We start from the raw sequence: 15,656 nt of genomic DNA, 5'->3' as shown, positions 1-15,656 counted from the left end.
GCTAACAGCATTTTTCGAGTCATATTAATAAATCAGTCATATATAATGCTGTTACACTCCCTTAGTAATTTTTGAAAAGATTTGTTTTTATTGGAAAGTCAGGTTACAGAGAAAAGGACAGATAGCAAGATCTTCCATCTGCTGGTTCACTCCCCAGATGGCCTCAACAGCTGGAGCTGAGCTGAACCAAAGCCTGGAGCCAGGAGCTTCTGGGTCTGTCACATGGGTACAGAGTTCCAAGGATTGAGTCATCCTCCAGTTCTTTCCCAGGCCATAAACCGGGAACTGGACCGGAAGTGGAGCAGCCAGGACACAAACTCGTGCTCATATGGGATACTGCTGCCTCAGGTAGAAGCTCGGTGTGCTATGCCACAGCGCTGACCTCTTGAGCTGCAATTTTCTTTTCTTTTTTTCAAAGATTTACTCTACTTTTTTTTATTTTAGTCTGAAAGGCAAATATATATAGCGAGAAGGAGAGACAGAAAGATCTTCCATCCGCTGGTTCACTCCCCAAGTGGCCACGAGGGCCGGAACTGAGCCTGTCTGAAGCCATGAGCCAGGAACCTCCTCCTGGTCTTCCTTACAATTCCAGGAATCTAAGGCTTTGGGCTGTCCTCTACCACTTTCCCAGGCCGCAAACAGGGAGCTGGAAGGGAAGTGGAGCAGCTGGGATAGAAAGTAGTGCTCGAATGGGGTCCTGGTGGGTGTAAGGTGAGTATTTAACTACTAGTCTACCACACTGGACTGTAGCTGCACATTTCAAATGTAATTGATAAATGTAGAATTTCCTTCAGCACCCCACATTTAGATTCCCTAAGTGTAGTAGTTTTGTGTTTAAGAATGAGGACTGTGGAGCCGGAAGGCGGGAGTACTGACCCTGCTCCACGCAGGTCTGACTCTTGACACCTGTGGTCACACTCAGGAATGGCTTGCTGGAATGGGGTCAGGAGCTGTGCGGCCTCCTGAGGCTGCATGGGGGTGAAGTGAGCAGAGTCGTTAAAGAGCTAAATTAACATATGCTTACCCTTGCAATTGCTGATACTGACTTAGGAAAACATCTCCTTTTCCCTTGAGGTTGTGTTAGTGCAACTGGACATCTCTCTGAGGGCCAGCTCTATCTGCGACCATGTTTGTGATCAGTAACTGTCTCCTGTAGGTGCTGGGGTGCTTGGGCTGTCATTACCTTCTCACATTCTTCGGCTGCTTTCCCAGGCTGCACGCTGCTGTTCTATGAGACCTACGGGAAGAACTCGGCGGATCAGGCCAGCGGCCCCCGGTGCGCCCTGCTTGCGGAAGACAGCATAGTGCAGTCTGTGCCAGAGCACCCCAAGAAGGAGCACGTGTTCTGCCTCAGCAACTCCTTCGGCGACGTCTACCTTTTCCAGGTGTGGCCCCGGGCGCCTGGTACACGCAGGGCTGTGGTGATGGCTTGTGTCATGTAAGGATGAAAAAGCAGAATTCAAACACCTGTGCTTTGGACTTGGGCTTAAGCCGGAGACCTTGACCTCATCCCTCTGCCCAGCGCAGCAGGGCCATCCCAGACCCATGATGTGTGCAGCAGGCATTTCTCAGATGCCCCAAGAATGCCATGCTGTGGCCTCTGAGATGCTAATTCAGACAAAAGAGAAAACCCTTAATTCCCATTCTGGAATAGGTCAGGTGAGAACCTCACAGGGGCAGGGGCAGGGCAGCAGTGGGTATGGGCAGCAGGAGTGAGGCTCCTCCCAAACGTCCCCGCTAAGACTGGGAAAAGGGTTTTCAGGATTCCCCCATGGGCGAGAGCTGTGAGGCCTCATTCTGTTTGAGGGGGCTCTTGGAATGTTAAATTTCAGGTTATGGCTAGTAGGAATTTTAAATAACTTTCTAGCACCTAGGGAGTTTCGACAGCCAGTGCTGTTGAGTGATAGGTCCTGGCGTTATGCGTGGCTTTGAATAATGGCACTGTTATTGAACGCATAACTGATGCTAGTGCACCTGACTGAATTTCTCTGTGCTTCAACCCTTCAGAGGGATCCTAAGAGCCTACAGGATTGCTGCAAGTGTGAATAATATAGTGTGTGTGTGTGTGTGTGTGTGTGTGTGTGTTCCATGCCCAAGAAACCATGTTGCCAGTCAACTCAAAGAGGATAGAGTGGAAACTGGGAAGTGAAGTGAGCTCTCCCGTGACTGCTGATCCAAACTCCGACATGCCGTTGGCTGCATCTGGCTGCAAGGGTCGTGGTTACGTGTCCTGGGTTTAGGTCTTTGAGAAAGTGGCCCTGAGAGTCAGAGGTTCTCTGGGGTGACCTTGTGATTCTGGGCTTCTCACATGCTGTCTGCCTCAGGAGTTCCCAGGCCCAGCGGTGCGCCAGCCTGCAGCCTCCTGCTGCCCGGGCAGCTGGGTGGCCAGGGGCAGAGCTGGGGTTTCATTCTCCTTCTCTTAGGGAAAGGCTGCCTAAGCCTTTGCATGCTGTTCACGGTAAATACTGAAATGTAGTTAGTCTGGAGTGGACGAAAGGAAACACCTTAGATTAGATCGACGTGACTTACGGGCAAGAATGAAGGGAAGAATGCATTTAGCGATTCAGGTAAAAACGTCTTCAGTTTTGAGAAGTTTTCCCTGTTGACCTTCCTCTGTGATCTCAGAGGCCACCCTAGGGTGAACTCTGTGGAGATTCCATCCCGCTTAGAATCCTAGTCGGCTTTAGACAGTTTCCTCGCTGCTAAAGCACAAAGTTTAGTGCTTTAGACAGTTTTCCTAGCTGCTTTTTTTTTTGTTGTTGTTAGTATGAAAGCTTCCTGTTAAGACAAAGTGGCAGGAGGGACAGAAAAAGAGACAGACTGAAATATTCCACCCAGTGGTTCAACTCCCCCAAATCCATCCTAGTTGCACCTCTTCGGCCAGGCGAAAAGGATGAGCCGGTCACATCAGTGAGGTCTCCCCTGTGGGTGGCGGGGGAGCCCACGTGCTTGCCTCATCATCAGCAAGAGGCTGGGTTGCAAGCAGAGGTGGCATTCTATCCTGGGCGCCTTGACGTGGGCAGTGGGCATCCCGTGCAGCAGCTTAACGTGATGTGCTCCTGAGGACAGAGAAAGCAAAGCCAGTCCATGCACTCTGCGTTCAGGGAGAATGTTCCCGCTCCCTGCACTGCCCCCGGTCGTCTTTCAAGGGCATCTTTCCTCAGTGTTTGGTCCCTTGTGTTTATGCTGTTTACAGCCAGGATTCCAGTGTTACTACTTCAGTCCCTCCATATTTTCACAGTCTGAAAATTCTGCAGGGACGCAGCCGGGTGCAGCCTTGCTTTGTTAGCATCCCCCTGTTGTTGGCCGTTCTCCTCCTGGCAGCCTTCCTTCCTGCTTGCTTCAGGGCCCCACGATTCTTAGTGTTTCACCCTTGAGGTTGCTCAGACCCCAAGTCTGTGTTGAGTGCTTGTGTGATTTTGACATTCATCGTGCTTCTCTGAAGCTCAGGGAGCCCAGCCTGCTCTTGTGGCTGGCCTGCTTCTGGTAACGTGGTTGTAAGTGGTTCTCACCGTTCTGTGTTTAGGCCACCAGCCAGACAGACCTAGAGAACTGGGTGACCGCCATCCATTCTGCGTGCGCGTCCCTTTTTGCCAAGAAGCACGGGAAAGAGGACACGGTGCGGCTGCTGAAGAGCCAGACCAAGAGCCTGCTCCAGAAGATCGACATGGACAGCAAGATGCGCAAGATGGCGGAGCTGCAGCTGTCCGTGGTGAGCGACCCCAAGAACAGGAAGGCTATCGAGAACCAGGTACTGACTGCATGGCTCACGCCACTCACAGCGTGCACGTCTTCTGTCTGGCTTTTTTTTTTTTTAAAGAATAATTTATTCTTATTGGAAAGGCAGATTTACAGGAAGGAGAGACAGAAAGATCTTCCATCTACTGGTTCACTCCCAAAATGGCTGCAATGGCTGGAGCTGAGCCAGTCTGAGGCCAGGAGCCCCTTTCAGGTCTCCCTCGCAGTTTCATGGTCATCCTCTACTGCTTTCCCAGGCCACTAGCAGGGAGCTGGATGGCAAGTGGAGCAGCTGGGATGCGAAAGAGCACCCATATGAGATGCCAGTGCTTGAAGGTAGAGGATTAGCTAATTGAACCATGGTGCCATCTTGCTTGAGGGTGTTTTCTTCATGGCCCCAGGAGAGTGGTGTCTGTGGCATCTTCCTTCTGGTCTTAGGTGGTGTGCCTTCTTTGGTGCTGGGAGATCACTGTGCTTCTGGGGCTGGGCATATCATCAATAACCGAGGTTTCGCTGTAGCTCACAGTTTTAGGGTCCATGGGTCCACCACACTGTGGTAGATGACCTCATGGCTGGAAGACGTGTGAGGGGAGGGCACAGGCTGCAGCAGGAAGTGGTGGAGTGAATCAGACGACATGTTTGCTTTGTGTAGCAACACACTCTCAGCCAGCCAGCTTCTGCTAGGTCCCATTTCTTAAAAAAAAAAATTTATTTGTTTTTATTGGAAAGGCATTTACTGAGAGGAGAGACAGAGTGGAAGATCTTCCGTCTGATGGTTCACTCCCCAAGCGGCCTCAAGTGCTGGAACTGAGCCGATCCGAAGTCAGGAGCCAAGAGCTTCTTTAGGGTTTCCCACGCAGGTGCAGGGTCCCAAGGCCTTGGGCCGTCCTCAACTGCTTTCCCAGGCCACAAGCAGGGAGCTGGATGGGAAGTGGGGCCTCCAGGGTTAGAACCGATGACCACATGGGACCCTGGCGCATTCAAGACGAGGACCTTAGCCACTTTGCTATTGTGCCAGGCCCAGGTTCCATCTCTTAAAGATCCTATTGCCTCTTCGTAGTGTCATCTGGAAGTTCAGGCTTCCTACTCCTTACCTTTTGGGGCATATTGGAAATGTTTTCTAAGCTGTAGCACTGATTCACTCATATCTTAACATTTTCAGTACAAAAGCCGTAAAATTAAACCACTTTGAAGATGCCCCACATAATTCTAATGCAAAACATGACATTGGAAAGTGCTGTTTGGTATGCCAGTTATGCCAGTGTCCATGGGTTCCAAAAGCCCAACCACAGGGGACAGAGAGGCTGCCAGGGGCTTGCTTTCTGGCTTCTAGTTGAACGCGCATGTCCTTGTTATGTAGCTAGTGATGGCTACCACGGTGGCTGGGGAAGGGAGGAGTTTGCCTCCAACCAAACCCGGAACGGATGGCGGAATTCTGGTGGGCCCCTCAGGCAGTGAGACCACCGTTGCACCAATGAGGGGCACAGATCCATATCCCCCCACCGATAAGGGCTGAGGCAACCCCCGTCTCGGCTTCCGTGTCAAGGAGAGTTTAAAAGGGCCCCTTCCCTGTCTCTTCTGCGCTCTTCTCCCTCTGCAGCCCACTCCTTCACGTCTATCCTTTCTGCTGCGTGGCGAAGGGAAGCCTGTGACCGTGGGTCCCTGAAATAAAGGCCATCTAAATTCTTTTCATATATTTGGCCGAGTTATTCTTTCCCTGGCGAGTGGCAAATCTAACATTTTGGCCAGCAGCGAATCTCACAGCTAGCACCCCAGCTCCCATTCTGATGGCATTTTAGAGAATGAAGTGCAGATTTTAAGTGTTCATGTCCTTGAGCCAAACACGTACTGGGGAGTGTCCCTGGGGCCTCCGGATCCCGTCTGAGTCAGGATCCCTGGAATGGGGATCCTCAGGAGGGGGTTTTACCAGGAGTACACTCAGGAACGACATCAGTTAGAGTAACAGGCACGTGTAGTAAGTGACACCCCAGCCGGTAAGGAGAACCCAGGGGCTGACGGGAGCCTGGCTGCGGCCCCCAGGAGCCCAGCCTCTGTTCCCCATGCCCCTGCTTGTGGCTGGGAAGCTGGGAAGAGCTCTGAGCTGAGGGAGCTTTCGTGTGCATGGGATGGCGGGTGTGCCCAGGACCGCTCTAGAGTGTGCATTGCTGAGCAACCCTGAGGAACCCTCCTCAACAATCTCACACCGACGGTAGTGGGAAACGTGTGGCTGTCATTCTGGAGTTCTGAGTTCTGCTGAATTTCAGTCTTTTTGGAGGCAGACCCACCCAGCTGGGAGCTTTTAGTTCCTGATGGAGTCAGATGTTTAGGTCTAGGGAGAGGAAAGGGGCGGTTCAGCAAGGTTGGGAGACCCCTTGCCTGTCTCCTGTGTGTGTGTGTACGCATGTCCTTTTTTGTGTGTGAGATCTCTTTATGAACACACAAAGTCTAAGCAAACTTTAATATTTTTTTGTGTTTGGTGAAATGTGATTCTCTGGGGTCTAGTTTGTAAATTCTTAATTGCTGGTGAGTGGGAGGGCATGTGGCTGTGACACAAACCCTTGCAGCGATCCACGGGTGGGGACTGGGCCTGAGCCCTGTGAGTGGGCCCACTTCTCATACCCTCCTGGCTAGCCTCCTTGACAGGACCGCTCTCTTGGTTATTTGAAGTGTCTTCCTAATTGTCGCATCCGTTCTCCCTACCTCCATGACCTGGCCTGAACTCCTGCCTGCTGCTTCTCCATGCACCCATCTCTTCTGCTCCTCTTGTTATACACAAACCCGCCATACCACACCACACCCACACACCCACACACCCCGTTCTCTTTTTACTGTAGTGGAAGAAAGCAGTTTGCAATGATCTACACAAATGCCAATGGAAGATATCTTCTCATCATGTTGGGAATTCCCGTGGGCATAGTATAGTCATCTCTTTTCAAAGACCCTTGCTGTGGGTGACGTGTTTTCATGTACTGTGCCCACTGCCCTTTCGTTGCCTTGCCAGGAAGTTGCTAAGAGAGCTGTTTACTCGTTCGAGAGGCAGAGCCGTGAGGTGTAGGGCAGGATGGAGCAGAGGCCTGGACCTAGGTTTATGAAGTCGCCCTTGGCTGGGCAGCTTGTGAGGCTCTGTAGCCGGAGGGGTTTGTGGAGTGAAACCAGCCAGGTGGTGGTCTCCTAGATGTCACATGTGGGTGTAGTTTTCTCTGAAACACCCTTTCAAAACTTCTTTCAAAGAGTAGCACTTTACCCACTTACCATTTAAAAATCTCAGCTCCGTTTTTATAGACTTTTATTCATGTAGTGCTTTTCCCCGGAGACCTCAAAAAGGCCTTAGATGGAGTCATGGCAGACTGTCCTGTGAATAGTAGGATGTGCAATGTGGCTGACATCATGCAAGATCCAGTCTGTGGCGCAGGGTTTCTTTGAAGTAGCTGGCTGGAGGAGGTCATTGTCAGGGCCTTGTCCTAATCTAAAGACTAGGGCAGTCAGAGCTGCTGAGCTTCGGACTGTTCTGGGGTCATGTGCTTTGCTTAAAACAAGCCTGCCTTGGGTCTTGCCCTCAGGCCTCTTGGGTATTTCTGGGGGCAGATGATGCAATTTTCTTTGGGGCCTGTCCAATGAGGCCCCGACCGTGCTGCCAGGCTGCCTGTGGGACTGCCTTTGAAGTCCCCTGGGAGGAAGAGCTGTGAATCAAGTCCAGTTAGTGCTTGATTTTCCTTTCCGAGGATTATTTTAACCAAGTAAATGAGGACAAAACCTCACCACCCTTAGGCGGTCTGGACCTGCTCCCAGATGACTTCCCGTATCCCACCTCATTATGTGCTTGTCTCAAGAGAACCATGACTCATGGGGCTGGGAGGGTGCCTGGGTGGGTGAGGGGGCCACTCAGCTGCTGGGTGGGGTGCAGTGGGGTGGCATGCTTTTGGGTTTTGTGAACTGTGGACTTCATTTTTAATACTTACTGAAGGTAAGTTTTTGAATGAGGAGGAAGATGGGTTGAATTTTGACAACTGGAAACTTTGGGCAAAGGGACCAAAGTTCTGGGGAGGATATAATGTGGTATAAGGGGGTGTGGGGGAGAAGAAGGAGGATACTTGGGGAGCAAACTCTTGGTGAGTGGAGGATATGTAAGCTGATTAGAGGGAGACCAAGTCGGATGGTGGAGATACAAAGACATGGACTGTGTTCAGTGGCCACGGGGCAGGAAGCGGCAGAATGTGGGACTGGAGGTGGATGGATGAGTATTCATTATGAACATGCGTGCTTGAGATCCTGTGAGTCTAGCCAGGGCAACACATAGCTGAATTCAGAGCAAAGAATATTCCAGAAGGCTTTGGAAGGCAGAAGTGGGAAATTGTCCTGGAAGACTTGCTGTTACAGTACCTGAGCCATGGTTCCACTTCTCTGTACACTTGGTCCTCCTGTAGGGAAGACTCCACCCACTGCTCCTCCCCTTGGTCCTCATGGTTCATTCTGCTTCAGGCCAAGATTATGCCGATTTCATAGTGAGTCTGTGAGGTCGAGATGGGTGGGTGGATGGATAAATGGACAGAACAATGGACCCCATTAATGAAGCGTGAGTAGAGCCTTAGGTGAAGTGAATGTCCCACAGCTGGTAAGTGACAGAGCTGGGAATCGAGCTTAAATCCGCCTCTAACTCCTAGGTTCTGATGACTCTGGAAGACAGCAGTGAGGTCGGTGATGATTTGCTTCAGCCCCCTCACTTTTATAACTTGGATTTTTCAGTTCCACTCAGTGGGGGGCTGTATTTGTAATAAAATGGAACACATTTTATGTGTTTGAATTGTATTGCTAAGGGAAACGTTATAAAACCTGTTCTCTAAACCTTAGCTGCTTGTTTTAACTACTAGTTAGTTAGGTGTAACTAGTTAGGTGTGGCCTACTAAGATCTGCTGTGTAACCTGTGTCATTAGTCGAATTCTTCAATGAAGATAGAGATTTTAGTGTTTGGGAATATAGCATGGGAATTTTTCAATGTATTCCACCAAAAAGAAAAAGTAATTAGCTTTTAGGACAAACCTGGTGATGACCAAGTGGCCATTTGACATACTGTGATTAAATGACCAAACTGTCAAAAATATTTTCCTAGCGGTGTTGGGTGTGGCAGGAATGTGCTTGTCATCTTTCTGTGTGTCACTGATTCATCTGGTATTTTCAGCACTGGCCTTCAGTGCTGCTCACCTCCTGTTCTCTGCAGGAGACCATAGCTCTCTGAGCTCTGTAAGCGACTGTGGTTACGCCAACTATAAAGGGGGATTTGTGTCAGTGTTAACTGTAGGAAATTCCCCATGTAGTTTGTTTTGTTAATAGTTTTGCCTTTTACAATGAAACGAAAGATGATGAAAATTTTCTTTTTTTTTTATTTTATTTTTTTTATTAATTATTTTGCATTATGTGACATTTTCATAGGCTCTGGGAATCCCCCCATCCCTCCCCCTCCCCTCCCCCCTGGTGGATTCCTCCACCTTGATGCAGTATTACAGTTCAAATTCAATCAAGATTCTTTCCTTGCAAACATATACCAAGCATAGAGTCCAGCTACTTGTTGTCCAGATGGGTTGAACGATGATGAAAATTTTCTTAGGTTGAGTTTATTAAATAGTTTTGAATGTCAGTTGCATTTGGTCTATTCTTAAGGATTTAATTATTTTATTTGAAAGGCAGATTTACAGAGAGAGGGAGAGACAAAAAGATTTTCCCTCCACTGCTTTACTTCCCACATTCTTCAAAACAAGGCAAATGTTTAAATATGTAACGGAAGTGTGCTGATGAGAGTTTACGCTGCTATTCATTTGGGGGAAAGGAGGCATGAGGATTCGGGGATCTTCAAGGAGACAGAGACTGTGTGTGTGTGTATGTGTGAGTGTTTGTGTGCATGGATGTGTAGGTTACAAGAAATAGACGATTATGAAGGCATTGGCCCCCCCAAGGTTTGTAAGCTCAGTCAGCAAGCTGGGACCCAGGAGCACCAGTGGCTTGTGTCCAGGCTGAAGGCCGACAGTGACATCGCAAGACCAAGAAAAGCCAGTGTTTCAGGCAGAATACAGAAGCAAGAAATAAACCAATGTCCCCAGCTTCAAGGCCTTTGCATCTACTGCAGGATGTTCGGCTTTTCCCTTCTGTTCCCGTTCAGGGCTTCACCTGTCATGAAGGCAGCCTGCTCTACCCCCACCCAAGTGTTCATCTCTCCCCAAAGTACCTAGAATATGTGAGAAGAAAGATCTGAACACCTTGTGACCCTATCACATTGACCCATAAAACCAGCCCTCGTGAAGGGCCCCTGTTAGAATCAGAATAAAGAACAGAAGTCATTTATCACACTGATTCTGATAAAGGTATAAGATTTCCCATGCATCATATACGGTAGAAATGTCTTAGTGTATCAGTGGTGGTATGATGTGCTGTTTCATAAACATATTAGATTATGCTTTTCAAAGTATTTGTAAGCTGAAGAATTCTGTTTCAGTTAAGAAGCTTATCCTTTGGAGCTGGAATGGTGGCATAATAGACTAATCTTCCACCTGCTGATCCCAGCATCCTGTTTGGGCACCAGTGTGTGTCCTGGCTGCTCGAGTTTCCATCCAGCAGCCTGCTCATGGTCTGGGAAAGCAGTGAACAAGGGCCTGAAGCCTCAGGACTCTGCAGCCACAAGGGAAAGCTAAGGGAGCCCCCAGCTTTGGATCAGCTCAACTCTGATAATTGCGGCCACTTGGGAAGTGAACCTGCAGGTGAAAGATTTCTCTGTCTCTCCCTCTTTCTCTGTAACTCTGTCTCTTTAAGTTAAATAGACCAATCTTCAAAAAGAAAACGAAGAAGAGCTTGTCTTTTTCCTTGGTCTGTGGTGATTTTCTTTCTTTCCTCTCCTTTTTTTTCCTTTAAGCTTGTTAAACGTCAGCAGTTGACATGTGTATCTTGAGTTATTGTAAAGGTGATGTGGTCTGTCTAGCACCCCGGGGATCCACTGGCCTGCCCATTCCCAGACCAGAGGGTGGACCTCATTAAGGCTGTCCATCAGAGTCACAGTTGGTGCTTTGGAGTGAAAGCTTCCCCAGGCCTCAGGCATAGAACCCCTAGGCACACGACTGGGACATCTACATCTTCCAAGTTCATTCTGCTGCTCATTCAGGAGTGACTCTGGGAGGCTAGCCCATTGCTCAAAAGGCTGTTTAGATTCCGAAGCAGAGTTAAATTTAGTATGGATGCTATTGTCACTTCAGTGTACTCTGTGACTCCGTTGTTATTGACAATGATGAGTCAACACATTATTTATGTAAGTCTAATGGCCCTCATATTTGTTTCATGCAGAAAAGTTGTAACGTGACCTAAAGAAGAATTGGGAATAGATTTATAGGGAGCTGGGAAATGCCCATGCTTGGAAATATTTTTCCATTGGAGGAGACCGAGGGGACATGGTGTTCGGGGTTGGAAATCCCCCCACCTGTCACTTTGCAGTAATTGAGAATTCACACAGGAAGCTCAGGGTGAAAGGTCTGGATCCGTTTGATGTGAAGAACATGACAAAACCAGAACTATGGTTGCTGGAAAGGAAATGACGTGACTCTCATCCTGCATCCTGTATTGCAAGTCTTTGCTGCAGATCCTCATTGGATTCTGTGACAGTCCCTCAAGATTTTATCCTTTTTTTTGAAAGATTTATTTATTCAAAAGGCAGACATACAGAGATGCCTTCCATTCACTGGCTTTTTCCCCAAGTGGCTACCACAGCTCCTGAAGTCAGGAGTCCATCTGGGTCTCCCATGTGAGTGCCGGGGTCCCAAGTACTTAAGTCGACCTCCACTGCCTTCCCAGGTACATTGACAAGGAGCTGGATCAGAAGTGGAAGACCGGGGACTTGAACCAGCTTCAGGGTTGTGGGTGGCAGCTTAATGGACTGTGCCGTAGTTCCAGTCCCCCTTGATGCCTTTGGAAATCGCAGCTTCTCTTGTGCTCCGGACAACCTGTGTTGGCAAATCCTAAGAACCCTTTCAACCTGTTGGTGTCTCTGTAGTTGAAGGCGATGCTTCTAGAATAACACACTTTGGCATTTGCAGAATGGAAGAGTCCTTGGAGTTGGCCTAGTCATGATTTTTTTTTAAGTGTGGAAGGGTTTCTTCTGTGTCAGTTACTGGAAATACTTTGGTTTATTTGGATGGGCAGGTGGTGGTTATTCCTCAAGATAGGGGCAGTAGTAGGGATGGTCCTATTTGCCTTTGCACCTTAAGTCTGCTTGCTTCTTACTGATTTGAGTAACAGACTGAAAAACAAAACGCAGTCCCATGTTTCAGTTATGCACCATCTGTGAGCAGTTCTGTTTATCCATGTGAGCGTCAGAGGCTGTACAGATCAAGGGAGAGTCAGCGGAGTGGAGAACGGAGCTGTGTAATTTACCGCTGTCTTGCGTTGGGCCGGTTGGGGGCTTTAGCTTGTCACCATGTCGGGACCACCGGCTCTCCTGTGTCGCTGGCTGCCTTGCTGGCCCGTTTAACCAGCCCTGCAGGTGGCGTGCTAGGGGAAGGCAGAGTGGAAGCAGTGAATTTTTCCTTTTGACCTAGCCCATGAAAAGCCTCTTTTCTTTGTGTTGTCCTTGGTCTTTAAGATCCAGCAGTGGGAGCAGAACCTGGAAAAGTTTCACATGGACCTCTTCAGGATGCGCTGCTACCTGGCCAGCTTACAAGGAGGGGAGCTACCGAACCCCAAGAGTCTCCTGGCAGCCGCCAGCCGCCCTTCCAAGCTGGCTCTTGGCAGGCTGGGTGTCCTGTCCGTGTCCTCTTTCCACGCTCTGGTGAGTTCCTAGGTGGGGTCCCGAATGCTTTGCTCTGTTCTTCCACTGTGCTGAGACCCAGCCCGGCAGCTGTCCAGGCCCCCCTGCAGGCCCAGGCACTGAACACTGGGCACTACTGCTTCTGGGTGGGCTCTCACTTGCCATGCCAGAGCACAGGGGTCCCACATTCATGTCTGCCTCTGCTGTTCTGTCTGTTCCCCTTCCCACTGCCCACTGCCAGGGGGTAAGGCAGGATCCCCCGAGAAGCAGCACAATGCTGTGAAAATTGAGGCATTGATTCAGAGTTGTGTGATGTGCACTGCAGAGGGGCCCTTTGGGTTTATGGAGATACTGCCTGCTGAATGGCTTCTGTGTGCTGTGCTGGCCTCTGCTGGTGGTGCTGTTGACCGTGCTGCCCACGGGGCAGAGGTCTGAGTGCTGCACCGTCCCCATAAGAGGCATCTAGAGGCTTCTCAAACTCCTGAATAGGTTTCAACTTCTGGCGCTGGCCAGAATGCGTTTTCAGCAAGCAACACTTCCATGTGTTAGGTCAATGATTTACATAATAAACCCGAAGGGTTGTCTTTGCTATTGTTTTGTTTGTTTTTAATTGTGTTTGAAATTAGGTGTGCTCCAGGGATGACTCTGCTCTGCGGAAAAGAACACTGTCCCTGACACAGCGGGGGAGGAGCAAGAAGGGCATGTTTTCCTCCCTGAAAGGCCTGGACGCCCTGGCAAGAAAAGGGAGGGAGAAGAGGGCCTCCGTAGCTCAGGTGAGTCGCCCGGCGGCAGCGGCACGTGGGAACGTGTGCTTGGTGCCCCTTTTAGTCGGCTGCAACCCGTGAATTTGCGTCCTCTGACACAGGAGTAGTAACAGTTCGTTTATTTATAGATTGATTTATCTTTATTGGAAAGGCGGAGTTAGAGGGGGAGAAAAACAGAGAGAGAGCTTCCGTCTGCTGGTTCACTTCTCACATGGACACAACAGGCGGGAGCTGTGTCAGTGTAAAGCCAGGCAGGAGCCAGGAACTACGAGCTGCTTTCTGGTCTTTGATGTGGGTGTAGGGACCTAAGCACTTGGACCATGATGCCACCATTTTGCCAGGCACATTAGCAGGGAGCCAGCTTGGAAGTGGAGCAACCAGGACTTAAAGTGGTGCCCATGTGATGTGGGATGCCAGCGCTTCATGGGCTTTTCCTACCAGGCGCAAGATGTAAGTGACTCAGTCTGTTTTGGTCCATGCAGATGTACAGTGGTAGAAACATACAGAGTAAGAGTAAGTAGAAAGTGATCCACACTTTTTGTTGCCTTTAGTGTTCATTTTAATCTCTGCATAGGATTTATATTAAAGAAGTGTGGACGATTAATAACAGAGTGATTGTAGCTACTTTCCATGGATAGAGCTAATGAGGTGCTTTGCTCCCACAAGCCTTACAGCATGGTTCCTCATAGATAAGAAAACTGACAGCTTGAAGACACCATCCCCACTTCCCAGCACTTGAGGGACAAGGCTGGACCTGCCTGAGCACAAGCACTGGGCCGTTGCTGTTGCTCCATTCCGCTGGGTGGGCGGGTGGTCATTTCACATTGCACTGAGCAGGAAGAGTTGGAGTGTTTATCGCCCACCTGCAGCCCGAGCGCAGTGCTCTGTGGTGAGGACGGCTTGCAGCGGGGCTCTGCAGCTTTCACAGTGCGTTGCACATCCTTAGGATGATTTTCAGACTGTTGGAAGCAGAGTTTGTATGACTGTTTTAGAGAGTACAGAAGACATCTGCATTTGCATCTGGCACAGAGGTGTGTGTTCACAAACTTGCTCCTGTTGCTTTCAGTATTCTCTCCAGGAGGCTCCTGTTCGTGAGGCTTGATTTTCTGACCTGTGCAGGGCTTGTTATCTGCGCTCAGCACTGAAGTGAACAAAGAACTGCTGTCAACTCTTAGGCCTGTTTAAAGCCTGGGAACAATCCAGGTGTGGAGGCGGGGGGAGTGAAGTAGTCGAGGGAAGGAAACCTCTTTATGTGGACACTGTTTTGTGTGTTCTGTATGAAAAGTGTCACATTTTAAAATTCTAGCTAAGCTTTCAACTTACTTGTAAAGAATAACCACCCGTTGGTTACAAGTGTGCATTATTTGTTTATAACCATCAGTCCTTGGCCGACCCTGGGCCTCTGCTCTAGGAGTTGAATCTTTTTGAAGTTTAGCTCTTGTCCTCGTGACTCCTACTGATGTTAAGATAGTTGATTCTATAGAATTAGTGATAACACAATAAATCGCTTGACAAAATGCTGTTTTCTTTAGCGATAGACATTTAGTTAATTAGATATCCATCTAATGTGGGCTCTACCCCAGCATGTGTGGTAAATATTCTAAAGCTTTTTTTTTTTTAAAGATTTATTCATTTTAATATACATTCATTAACTTTTTTTTTAAGATTTATTTTATTTTTATTACAAAGTCAGATATACTGAGAGGAGGAGAGACAGAGAGGAAGTGGAGCTGCCGGGATTAGAACCAGCGGCCATATGGGATCAAGGCGAGGACCTTAGCCACTAGGCCATGCTGCCGAGCCCTCTAAAGCTTTTTTAAAGAGAGTTTTAAAAAAAGTTATTTGTCTGTTTAAAAAAGATACAGAACCAGCTACAGTGTTGATACTCATATAAATAAATTAAATTGATTGAGTCAGTTGGTTTTCGTGTTAAAATGGTCCTTAGTGTTAATTATTCTGTTGCAAAAGTTTGAAGATAAAATTTGGGAAAGTCAAGGAAGTAACTCCTGGTCCCACGACCCAAATATAACTGATTTTGCCATTTGGTTGTAGTTTCACCCAAGATTTTCTGTGCCCACAGAGTTATAAGCTTGATTTTCATGTTTTCTGCGCAACTCCAGGCTATGTCTCACATCTTCGTAAATGTGTGCCTTTGCTAAGAGCAGCATGGTGAGGACCCAGGGAGACTCCAGGAGTGTGTGGCAGCATTGAAGAATGCACTGTGTAGCTGTCAAGGCAAAAAGAAAAGTACCATTTTCCCCCTCAAAGTTGAAATTTTTGATGTCGAAGAATAGTAGGTGTTGCAAATTGTAATGTCGAGGTCTCACAAACTCTTCTAAAAACTTTGGTTTTTAAAGGTTCAAAGCCATTTCCTG

The 15,656-nt window shown here is 48.6% G+C and overlaps 1 protein-coding gene across 5 annotated transcripts in view; it reads left to right on the top strand.

Moving 5' to 3' along the window:
• Nucleotides 1-15,656, top strand: part of TIAM2 (TIAM Rac1 associated GEF 2) — a 217,975-nt gene that overhangs the window by 121,023 nt on the left and 81,296 nt on the right. For all 5 annotated transcript variants that reach the window (XM_058662480.1, XM_058662451.1, XM_058662345.1 and 2 more), the window contains exons 5-8: nt 1,213-1,385; nt 3,527-3,751; nt 12,353-12,538; nt 13,144-13,290. In XM_058662480.1, the coding sequence (XP_058518463.1) occupies nt 1,213-1,385; nt 3,527-3,751; nt 12,353-12,538; nt 13,144-13,290 (731 nt within the window). The remainder of the gene's footprint in view (nt 1-1,212; nt 1,386-3,526; nt 3,752-12,352; nt 12,539-13,143; nt 13,291-15,656) is intronic.

Source organism: Ochotona princeps, chromosome 1, assembly GCF_030435755.1.
Source record: "Ochotona princeps isolate mOchPri1 chromosome 1, mOchPri1.hap1, whole genome shotgun sequence".
Lineage (NCBI taxonomy): Eukaryota > Metazoa > Chordata > Mammalia > Lagomorpha > Ochotonidae > Ochotona > Ochotona princeps.
Note: the sequence above shows the minus strand (reverse complement) of the source record. Positions and strands in the feature narration are given on the sequence as shown.